Source organism: Archocentrus centrarchus, chromosome 17 (assembly GCF_007364275.1).
Source record: "Archocentrus centrarchus isolate MPI-CPG fArcCen1 chromosome 17, fArcCen1, whole genome shotgun sequence".
In the NCBI taxonomy this organism is placed as follows: domain Eukaryota; kingdom Metazoa; phylum Chordata; class Actinopteri; order Cichliformes; family Cichlidae; genus Archocentrus; species Archocentrus centrarchus.
Window position 1 is genome coordinate 10,172,123 of NC_044362.1, and position 12,466 is coordinate 10,184,588.

Consider the following 12,466-nt stretch of genomic DNA (forward strand, 5'->3'; position numbering starts at 1 on the left):
CTATGAGAAGTGATTCATCCTACTACTAACTGTTTTTCATGTTAATGGAATACAGATGTGGCAAACACATTTTTCAGGTTCCCCAAGCTAGCAAGCGTTAGTTAGTTAGGACCACACTCCCTCCTGTACAGTTCACATGTACAGTTAACCCCTGTGCACTTCACATGAATGGGAATTAGCTATAAAGAGCAACGCCATGTTGGTACCAGGCTGTTTATCTGCTCTAAAGTTGGGTACATTAGTTGGGTCCGTTGGAATCGACTCACTTTGGAGGCAGCCTCAAGTATCCTCAAGTGCTTGTTCACACTTCCACTCTGGCTTCATTTCTAAGCCTGAGAGGATTCAGCTTGACTCCTGCAAGTTGTATCATAAAAAATAATGGAAAAATACTAACCATTTTAGGGATCTCATTTAAAGTGATTCAGCTGAAAGCAAAAAACAAAGTCAGCTGGAGGTGGAGGTAATTTTCTGAGAACTTGCTCATACTGTGTAGCTATATAATGTGCTTGGACAGTGTTTATTTCATCTAGTCAAATCAAAAGCTAGAGAACAGGAGCCTACTTTTGTCTACATCTGAAAACAAGGACCCAGTGTTTACAGAAGTCCTTGATATTTTTCCATGTGTCGACGATGAGCAAATGCTGTTTTAACGAGAGTGAGGCCTATTTAAATTCTCTTACCAATTACACCAAACAATATTATACCAATCTTGAATTATATAGGTAACAAATTTGCAGGGTAAATGTGTTTTGTGTATAAAATCTCATTCTCCAAAAACTGCTGCTGCCAAATAAATGTGGACGAGTAATTAGAGCTACTGTGTGTTGCGCTCTGCAGTGGAGAAGAAGCAGAAACTCTCAAAGTATGTATTAGAGCGCTTCACAGTTATACTTACCCACAGTCCCCACATCCACTTTATCTTTTTTCATGGCTGCAGTTTCACAGCTCACAAACAAACCTGCACCTTCATTTCAGGGAGGTTATATATGAGAATGTGTTCCTTTACATCCTGTGAAGATAAATGTACCCGGCTTCTCTCTCTCTGTCCTCTCAGCATCACTGCCACGGCCGCCAGCATCGGTGCAGCTGGAATCCCACAGGCTGGACTTGTTACCATGGTGATCGTGCTGACCTCTGTGGGTTTGCCCACCGATGACATCACTCTCATCATTGCTGTTGACTGGGCTTTGTAAGTAAAGGTTAATTCTTCCACTAATTGCAGTTACCGTTTCAGGAAATGGTCAAGATATTTAGCTAACAACCGGTAACAACCACAGTGGGCCTTCAACTCTATAAAGTAATATACAGTGATTATGAGTAACACTTGTTTTCCCCAGTCTTCATCAGTCTTCACTGTGAATAACTTCTGACTTTGTCATCCAGGGATCGATTCAGGACCATGGTTAATGTGATGGGCGACGCTCTGGCCACAGGAATCATGGCTCATATCTGCAGAAAGGATTTTGTCAAAGAGGGAGAGCAGGTGAGAACATTCAGGGCTAGATCAATGCACCTTGATGCTGCAAGCAATCCCTTCATTGTTCAAGGTTTTCTCGACTTAGCTGTGGCCACATTTTTTCTTTATCTGAAAGACAGACAGAAAACAGAATGTGAAAATATTTCCATTTGTGGAGACTTAAAGCTCCCAAATCAGTGCAACAGATTTACCCTTTATTGACTTTCTTGCTGAAAGTTAGATGAAAAAATAGATGTTATAAGCCACAGTGGTTAAGTATTGACCCTGCATAGCTTTTTCTTAGCAGAAAGATTAGAAGCAGGGCAAAAGAGGCTGCACAACCACAAAAACAAAACACAACTTGTATTTGTGATTTTTTTTTGGCCATTTCCACTTCCTTATAGTCTGTTTGCTAATATAAGCAAAATAAATCAGAGCTCTAGCAAAGAGAGAGCTAAGAGAGAGATATGACTCAGCCTATTTATTAGCAATGTATTAACATTATGAACAAATCATTTATCGTGGATAAAAACATGTTAGATAACCACCGTATTTTATCTTAATAATAGGCTAAAAATGTACTTAATGTATTTGCCGTCAATAACGGCAACCAATGGGGGACGAGGCACATTATTATTCTGAGAATGGTGAGCAGCAGAAGAAGCAGCAAGAAAATACATTTGAGTGTCACAGTCAGTTCTGTCGTAGTTTGGCCATGTTAACCTTTCCTAAGAAGCAGTGTATGTCATTATTCAATGGTGTTTCGTACAATACTGTGCAAAACTCTTGAGCCACCCCTCTTTTTAAAAAAAATATTTTTCTAGAAAAATGGGAAATAGGTGCAGAGATTTATGGAAATGTGTAAAAACACACATGGAAATACCGTTTATTAAGCAAAGGCAGAGTTTGTACAATTCTAATGAGCAAGAGAGTCAAGATATTTGGTGTGACCACCTTTATTCTTCAACACAGCTCTGAGGCAGCTTTCTTGTCATTTCTTTCAGCAGTCTTCAGGAATAGTTCTTCAGGCTTCTTGAAGGACATTCAAAGCTCTTCTTTGGATGCTTCTGCCTTTTGTTCCTTTCACTACAAAGATGATCCCACACTGCTTCAATAATGTTGAGGTCTGGGATCTGTGGAGGTCAATCCATGACTGGCAGTGTTCCATTGTGTGTTTTTCTATCCATGTATGCTTTTACTGCATTGACAGTGTGTTTGGGATCGTTGTCGTCCTGAAAAATGAAGCCATTGCCAATCAGATTCTTTCTAGACTTCTTCTTTCAACTACTTGCTTTAGGATTTGCCAGATCATCTCCCTCCATCTCACCCTATCCCTAGCATCCTCTTCTGTCACACAAACATTCTGCATTTCCTTCTTCACTGCACTGGTGAATCTTCGCTGTGGTCTTCCTCTTTTCCTCCTGCCTGGCAGCTCCATGTCCAACATCCTTTGTCCAATGGTAAATGGACTGGTTCTTATATAGCGCTTTTCTACTCTACCTGAGCACTCAAAGTGCATGACTTCATTCATCCATTCACACCCATTCATACAAGCGCTTTTTTCCAGACCTAAGGGCTTTCTATCATTCACACACATTTACACTCCAATGAACACATCATAAAGCAACTTGGGGTTCAGTATCTTGCGCAAGGACATTTTGGCATGCAGACTGGAGCAGCCAGGGAGCAAACTACCAACCTTCAGCTACAGCCACCCAGTATATCCACTGTCTCTCTTCTGCACATGTCAGCCTTGCCTTTCTGTCTCCAAACCACTCAACCTGAGCTGTTCCCCTGATGTGCTCATTTCTAATCCATTCTGGTCACTCCCAATAGAAATCTTAACATCTTCAACTCTGATACCTCCAGATTGGCCTCTTCTCTTTTTGTCAGTGCTACCATCTCCAAACCATACATCACACTTCTTCTCCAATCCTCAGGCATCCTCTCACTCTCCAGGATTGTGTAAAACAATCTGGTTAAAAAGTTCACTGCCCTCTCTCCTAGATATCTCCATACCTCCACAGGTGTGTCATCTGGACCAACCTTTCTCCTCTTAGTTGCCCAGACTTCCTCCTCACTAATCCTCTGTACTTCCTGATTCAATAAATGTCCTCTATCTGTCCTCATCTGGCTCTCATTATTTTTCCTTCATCAGCTCCTCAAAGTACTCCTTCAATCTTCTCAACACACTCGCTTCACCTGTTAGCACATTTCCATCTCTATCCTTAATCACCCTAACCTGCTGCACCTCTTTTCCAGCACAATCTCTCTGCCTTGCTAATCGATATAGGCCCTTTTCTCCTTCCTTGATGTCCAGCCTCAAATACACTCAATCGGTCTTTATCTGTTCCTTTGCCACCTCACAGCCATTTGCATCCTTTTTGCAAAATCCATACCTGCCCAGTGCCTCCTTATCACCTCTCTTCCATTCACTTACATGTCCATTGAAGTCTGTTCCAATTACCACTCTGCACTCAACCACCTCATCCAACTTATTCCCTTCCACCTGGCCTCCTTCACGTCACAATATACACTATATTGCCAAAGTTATTCAGCCACTTCACTAACCCATCCAAATCATCAAATTCAGGGGTTTCAATCACTTCCACCCATTTTTTATGTAAAAACATTGTAATATTTCAGTCGAAATATAGCTGTTTATAACAGCTTTGAAAAATGGCAGCATTTGAGACCTGGATATCTTGGAAAAGGTATCATTATTTATGTTTTCAACGTTTAAGTACAGGCAAGATTTTTTTTTTTTTGTCTTTGGTGATTTTGATCAGTGGAGTCTTTATGCTGCATGTGAAATGGCTACATACAGTACCTCCCTTGCTTTTCTCCATCCTATCAGCCAGTGCTCTCCCTTTACCAGTTGTAGTCCCTACATTTAAAGTCCCTACATTCGCATCCAGGTGGCAGAGCTGAAAATGCTAGGATTTTAAATGAGAGTGACCAGAATGGATAGGATTAGAAATTAGTATATCAGAGGGGCAGCTCAGGTTTAGCCTTTTGAAGACAAAGTTAGAGAGGCAAGGCTAAGATGAAAGATCCACGGATGTAGTGAAAGAAGATATTCAGAGGGATGGTCCAACAGAGCCCTTCCTGATGCAGTTCTCCCCATTTATCCAGGCTTGGGACTGGCACTAGAAGTACACTGGCTTGTGGCCTCCCCTTGGTTGGGTTACCAGAAGGTATTGCATGGTGGCTCAAACCATGACTGAGTCTCCACCATGTTTTACAGATGGCTGTAAACACTCACAGTTGTATCTCTCTCCTGAACTTCTCCATACAAAGATTTCAAATTTTAAACTAAAGGAACACTTTGAACAACCATCAGATCTCAATGGGGGAAAAAATGATGCCACATTGATATGGGCTAGGTTCTTGAGACTGTGCTGGGAGACACAGCAAACCTCCTGGTAGTGACACACATTTCCGTGCCACCCTGGAGGAGTTGGACTACCTGTTCAACCTCTGTAGGGTCCAGATATCGAACAGCAGGTGTTGTCTCATTGTTGCCCCTCTAGTGCACCTGTTGTTAATTTCATTAACACTAAGGCAGCTGAAAGGTATTAACAACGCCTTCTGCTACTTAACTGACCAGATCAGACATTTAACTGACTTGATGCTGTACTCTGATTAAAAAGTTTTTTTTTTCTTCAAGCAGTGTTATCTTTGGCATTTTGTGCAGATTCAACTAAACAGGCTGCTAGTGACAAAGTGCAACATTGATTCATCCCTTGAGTTAAGGACCTTATTTATGCCTAAATGATTCACAGGTTAGTGTTAAGTCACTTAACACAAAAAGACATTCCTTTGAAAACTGACCAGGTATTATTAGAAAAAAAAAATGCAAACTAAATACAGTAAAATAAGGTGTCGCTTAAGACTTTTGCACAGTACTGTATGCACTGCCTTTTAGGAACTGCAGTCACTCAGTATGTAGAGTGCATTGTTCACTAATCAAAACAGTTCAGTCCCTGGCTCCTCTGAGACCTTGCGCCCTAAATTCCCCCTACTATTATCAGCTGGTGTGTGAGAATGGGTAAATTTGGTTTGTACTGTAAATAAGTCAATGAAACCAGAAAATCTTGGTATGTTGCATTAATCCCAGTGCATTAACATTTTTAAGATCTGTCTCTAGGTCAGAGTTTTGGCTCTTGTGAACGTTGCCTGTTTATTGAATGATTCTGACACTTTTTTTCATTCTCGTGCCCATTAGGTGCCTCTTATATGTGAGACTAAACCCATGATAAGCATTCAGCAGATGATGAACTACCAGAACCAGAAGAATGGCTGCTACCAGCCACCTCCACCAGGCAGCAAGCAGGACCACCTTTCCCCGGACGTGGCTCGCCTGATCCAGCTAGAGGAGGGGATTCGACCTGTAGAGAAGAAGAAGCATGCTCACGCCTCTCATCACAAGAGAGAGCACAGGGACAAGGACCATTGTTCCATTGACATGAACGGACTGGAGACCAATGTGTAAAAAACTGGCCGCTCTGTCAGGGTCTACCAGCACATCCATGGATGCAAAACCAGCAGGAGAGGGCGATACATTAAAGGACCGAGGTGACCAAGTATACATGCTTTTCCCCTCTAATGAGAGCAGCTGTGAGTAGATGTACGCAGAGGGGGAAAAAAAGACTTTGATTTTCTACATAACCCAAATGATGACCCACATTTGATTGTTTATGTTTGTGTGCATACATATTTATCTGATATATACATTTATTGGGTAGCATCAGCGGCAGTGCGCTACTCTGGAGGACCTTTTAAACCAAGAGCAGATCCTGTGTGAGGATTTCCTATTATCAGAACTTAAAGGACGGCATATGGCGAACACAACAGCCAATATCACGTATAACTAAAGGCACCTTTTCCTCTGTGGACTGCAGACAAAACAAACGGATATCAGCTTATATCACTTTTTATTCTTTCTGATCTGGTTTGTGTTTAGCACAATATTGCTTTTGATTTTTTACATTTCTCTTTTTTTTTTTGTCATTGTGTTGTTCCTGATTAACTTGGGCAAAAAGTTCCCTGTTTGGTACGTTTTTCCAGAGATACAGTGATGCAGTGAAGCACACAGAAAAACAAAGTGGAACAGAACAAAATTATTCAGCTATAGCGGTTATACGAACGCACAAATGCATGAGTTAAGTTCACACTTTAGAAACACTTTTTGTGTTGGAGTTTGCCCAACCAGTCAACATGTGTGTTGTGGATTTGTAGAAGGCATTCGACTGTGTTTCCTCTGGGTGTTCTGTGAGGGGTGCTTTGGAATTATGGGATATCGGGTCCATTGCTGTGGGCTTTCTAGCCCCTGTACAGCTGTAGTGAGAGCTTGGTTCACATTGCCAGCAGTTAGACTCGTTCCCAGTGGGGGTCGGTGGCCTCAGGATCTCGTTTCTGGTTTTCACAGATGATCACAGATGATGTGGTTTTGTTGGCCGTGACCTCTAGCATGCACTAGGGCAGGTCACAGCTGAGCGTGAAGCAGCTGGAATTAGAATTAGCATCTCCAAGTCTAAGGCCATCAGATGGAAAAGGGTGGAGTGCCCACTCTGGGCTAGGATAAGTTGCTGCCCCAAGTGGAGGAGTTTAAGTATCTCTGGTTTTTGTTCACAAGTGAGGAGAGAGTGGTGCATGAGATTGGCAGACAAATTGGGGCTGCGTCAGCAGTGTTGCGGATGCTGTGCTGGTGTCATGAAGACAGAGCTGAGCGTAAAAGTGAATCTATTGATTTACTGGTTGAGCTACATCCCTGCCCTCACCCATGGCCACAGGATTTGAGTAGTGACCGAAAGAATGAGATTGTGAATACAAGCAGTGGAAATGAGCTTCCTGCAATTAACTCATTCATTTGGGAGAGAGACTCACAGTAAAGCCACTACTCCTCCTCCACCCTGAAACGAGGCAGTTGAGGTGGTTTGGGTATCTGAATAGGATGCCTCCTAAGTGAGGTGCTTTGGGCATGTCCTATTGGAAGAGGGGAGGCCCTGGAGAAGGCCCAAGACACACTGGAGAAATTATGTATCTCTCCGGAAGAGCCTGAAGAGCTGGAAGAGGTAGAAGAGGTGGATGGGAATGGGAGGTCTTGGCGTCTCTGCTTAGGCTGCTGCCCCTGCGACAAAGAGCAGAAAATGTCTCTTTGGAGCTTATAAACACCCACAAAAACACTGTGATTCTTTCCACTTTCCCACATTTTCTCAGCAGCACCTTTCCTTACACCCCTCTTCTCTGCCTTGTTGTCCTGAGTGGGTCCTCATACCTCATACCTGCAGTGCTGTGCATTCAAGGTTGAATGATGATGGAGATCACGCTGAAAATAAAGATGAGTCTTTGTCCTTGTGTTGAAATCATGTCACATTGTCTTTGCACCCCACTGTATTCCCTCTTTGCCTTAAACAACCAAAGGAGAAGCAACCGGGACCGGCACGATACCGATGTATGCTGAAACAGCTGAGACAAATCAACACAAATTAACAGTTTATATTCATAAACTTTCTTCATATATATGTGATATATGCTGTACATGTATGTATTTAAAGTTTTTAAAAAATGTAGATTCCACTATCATGTTAATATGTTGCAGAGGCTGCCATTCTGTATTTGTTTTAAAGAAACATTTCAGCGAAGTCTGACATTTATCAAGTGTACCAACTCTGTAAAATGGAAAGGAAATGGGAAAAAATATATACAAAAATTTGACATTAAATAGTGCTTGATTTATTTGTGAATAGTTTGGGGATGTGAGGTATTTTGGATTTATTGTATAGGACTGCTAAAAAAAAAAAAAAAAAAAAAAAAAATTCAGGTATTTCAAGGACTGAAAACCAATAGTAAGAAGTTAAAGTATTTTACTGCAGCAGCATGAGTTTGAGTCGCCTCCAGGCCATTTGCTGTATGTTATTCCCCCTTTTCTACCCAAGTTCCTGCCTGTTCTGTACTGTCACTGTCAGATAAAGCCTCGCAAAGTTCAAAAAAGGTTATCTTAAAAAAGGTATTGCCTCCTAAAAGTAGAAAATGCAATTATTTACTTAGCATGAGCAAATATCCTACATACGGGAGACCTCAGCAGTGAAAGAGTCCTGTATGGTTTGCTCCCATGGCTTAGGTCCAAAAGCTACTCACTTTTATCCTATGAAGGAAGATTTCTATGGTGATGAGAGGGGTCTCTTCCTGGTTTACAATAGCCCAAGGACTCACTGGATGGCTGTCGAGTATGAATATGATGTAAATCATATGCTAAGACCTTCACAGTCACCAGATCTCAGACTAACTGAACTCCTATAGGAGGCACTGGACCGACTGTCAGCACTCTCCCCCATCAGCATCATCATCATCATCATCATCATCATTGTCGGATGAGGCCGCATGAATACCAAAGATCCCTGAAACTGTTTTAGTGGCTCACTGTGTCTCAAAATGTTTTTTATTTTTTAATTTGTCCGCTGCATGTCACAAATGGGCAAGTTCATTGTAAACTAAAGTAAAGAATAAGAATAGACTGGTCCTTCATTTATCACACTAAAAATCTAAGCGGGAAAAATTAGTTTCACTTTTCTGACTGTGCATAAATTTGACAGGAAGTATTGATCAAACTTCCTCTGCTCCCTTAAATTTAATTCTCTTAAATTTCAGGATGCTACACGGGTGTCACACTGGTCTAGAGATGAGCTTAGTTTATTGCAGTGCTCAACAAGAATATTCTGGCCTTGATTTTTTATTTTTTTTTCCCTGTGTCTTCCCTCATCAGTGTGTGAAGTTAAATCCTATTTTATGAATACCACTGACAAACATGATTTATTCCTGTTTATATATTAAATATAAATGAACAATATATTAGAACTTACACTTAAAAACTAGTATATGTTTAACAGAGAATAAATTGTACTGATACTGCAAAAGTGCTGATACTTTTATAAGTTCCTCTAATTGGGAGTAACTCGATAAATGTGTCATATTGCGTGTAGTGAGAAAAGTAATTTGCTGAGTGTAATTCATACAAGTCTGAAAAGTGCTGAACCTGCTCTCAGCATTAAAAGGACTTCCAGACGGACGAACTGGGAGCAGGAGTGGCTTATTGAGATTCGGATGAAATCTCCATATTGATGTGCACTAAGGCACTCGAGTCACTGTCTGTGTAGAATTTCTAGGCCTTTAATACACCAAAGAATTAATTATCCAGAGTTTAAACTATATATTTGAACTTTTCTTGAAAGTGAGGATGAAATACTTTTGACTTTTTCAATGATTTATTCAACATAAATATTTTTTTTAATGGGGAAAAAAAATTATATTTATCATTAACCTGTTAAAAGGTCCACTTCTGGTTTAACATTCTGCCAGATAGCCTCCAAATTTTTCCACATAATTGGAAACATATTTAGATTCCTCGCCAATCGCTGCGGCATCCAAAACATTTTCTCTGAAGAGGGCTCTTCACATTTTGGCACAACAATGCCGGACACTTCAGTACCAAAGAGGAGAGCAGAACCTAGACATCAGAGGTTAAATAAGACAGATGTCACTCCCTGAGGAGGTTCTAGTCATTGGCACCTGCTCAGTAAACCACTGATTCCAAATTTTTTTAATTTGCCAGTGTGGTAAAAATATGAGGGTGTAGCCATGAGTTAAAGTGGGCTGGTGTGTTCTGGCACCTTCAGTTAAAGAGTAATTTAATTAGATAAGCAGATGAATGCAAAGCAACATCAAGTGAGTTTGTTTTTAAGATGCTGCAGCTTGACGTTGCTTAAAACTGACAAAGTAGTCACCCCAGATCCTGCCTGCCTGCCTTTCTAGTCCCTGTCATGTGCCAAGGGGCAACCTTGGAGCTGAAAAGCCTGGTACCACCCTGACACTTTGACTCTTCTAGGCTAGACTTTAAACTGGACCTCTTCACTGTGTGTGCACTATTGGAGCCTTTTGAAACATTTTTAATGGTTATGGCTTGTTGTGTGGTTCAGACCAAACAAAAGGTTTGTGCTTCAGTTTCGGTGAGTGGTTTTATAAGTCTATTAGTTAGCACTAATTGGCCGATATTCATGTCAGTTTATGAATGCAGTTTGCTAGTGTTAGCTGGTAAATTAGCACTGCACCCTTTCATCATTATAAGGTTATTTCTGGCTCCAAAGAAGCCCCAGTATGGCAACAGCCAAAAATGCTGAAGTTGAATTTTACAAATACAGGCTGCAAAATATACGAGTGATGTCACAGTGCCTACATCCTTCTTTTACATACAGTCTATGTTTCATACACGCACATGTCAATAAAGTTGGGGTGGCTGTTCTTCAGCGTCTAGCTGAAGCATAAACTGAAGTAATTTTTTATATCCAACTGAAATTAAAACTAATTTTGATTATTCTTCAAAATAATTGCCCAATAAATTCCCAGAGGTGTTCCAAGGTTGCTGTCGACTAACGGGACATGCTTCTGAAAAGACTATAATAGCACTTGTCAGCTGACTCCTCAAAGAACAGTAAACCAGCAGCAGCAGCACAGGTCAGCTGACCACAGGAAAACACATAAAAAATATTTGTGCGAGTTATTTCTAAGTGTAGTTGTAGTATTCACATACTACAGTTCTTATTTTTCTGTTTACTTTGCAACATGTTTCAGAGAATGAGTAATCGCCTTGAATCGCACTTGCTTTCGAAGCATTCAAAACTAATGTTTAAAAACCGAGGACTGTGGGCCCAGAGAACGTGTGGATTGTGAAGTGCCCTGCACGATGTAATTTCACTCGCTGTTCTGCTGATCTGAAGAAAATGCTCTGAGCACGAGCAACAGGAGCAGCCTTGGAGCAACGCTCGCTGATAAAACAACATCACCAAGGCAACCTTGCAGAGCAAATTACAGGAATTGTGTGCAAATGCCAAACAAACGATCAGAAGAGTTGGACTGAAAGGGCAGTGGCCATGATGCACAAGTGTATCAAATAAAGCTTTACCACATGGCTCCATAAGAATTTTGGTAGTAACAGAATATCTGTAAAAATCTTCCACAATAATAGATTTGAAATGTGATTAAAAGGGTAGGGTATTTAGCTCTAATTGTAACAAATATGCACTGGAGACCAAACACCAAAAGGCCTAGAAGGCCATGAAAACAAGTAAAATGGATGGATTTTTTTTTTTTTTTAAAACTTCACAGTATGAAGCCAAGTGAAGACCACTGGGAACTAAGCTATAAAAGTCCACATATAGGAGAGGTCTTCATGAATGGTAGTACAGAGCATTTATCTGAAGATGGAGGTCACTGCTCCTGAGACCAGGAAAAAAAAAAAAAAAAAAAAGAATATAAAAAAAGCTGTGCGGGTCTAGAACAAGAATCTTTGCATAGATCAGATCCAAATTAACTTAGCAGCACAACAGGAAGAGTAGAGAGGACAGGATTCAGGAAATGCAATAATATACATAGATCCTCCCTGGCTCTATATAATTCCTGCTCTACTCAGTTCCCAGCATGTTCATCATGCTGTTGCACTCACAGTCTAACTGTATGTGCACTAAACAGTTTTTCTGTGATTATTCACAGTGGTGAGCTTCAGTGATTAATTTTCACTGTGCGCATGTAAAACCAGACCTTTGCTAAACTGATGGCTCTCATTCAAGTACAAATACAGTATGTCCAATATTAACTTTTACTCTCTGTAAGCAAAGGTTGCCCTAGCAATCTTAGGCAAGTTGACATGAGGCAAACCAAGCCTTAAATTCCCCAGCTAACACCATTCTGCTTAACCTCAGCCCACCCCTTCATGCTCCACCTAAAGACCCATTAGCCCACTGCTACCGGTCAGTGAGAGAAGACAGGATGGGTTACGCAGCTTGCGCAGCAGCTGAATGTTACCATTTGGCTAGACGGCCACTTGGCAGTGGGACCGCATCAGGAGGTGGGGGTGGGCTGGATGTAAGCAATTAGGAACACAGCAGAAGGGCATGCTGTGGTGGGTGGAGGTGAGGAAGGTCAATGGGGAAAGATCAACTTGAAAACAAACGG

General features: G+C 41.1%; 1 protein-coding gene across 1 annotated transcript in view; it reads left to right on the plus strand.

The window, feature by feature from the left end:
- The window catches only part of slc1a7a (solute carrier family 1 member 7a), a 38,699-nt gene extending 30,437 nt beyond the window's left edge, over positions 1-8,262 (plus strand). The window contains exons 9-11 of the mRNA XM_030752031.1: positions 1,055-1,189; positions 1,384-1,483; positions 5,685-8,262. Of these exons, the coding sequence (XP_030607891.1) occupies positions 1,055-1,189; positions 1,384-1,483; positions 5,685-5,951 (502 nt within the window). The 3' untranslated portion in view covers positions 5,952-8,262. The remainder of the gene's footprint in view (positions 1-1,054; positions 1,190-1,383; positions 1,484-5,684) is intronic.
- The last annotated feature ends 4,204 nt before the right edge of the window (positions 8,263-12,466 follow it).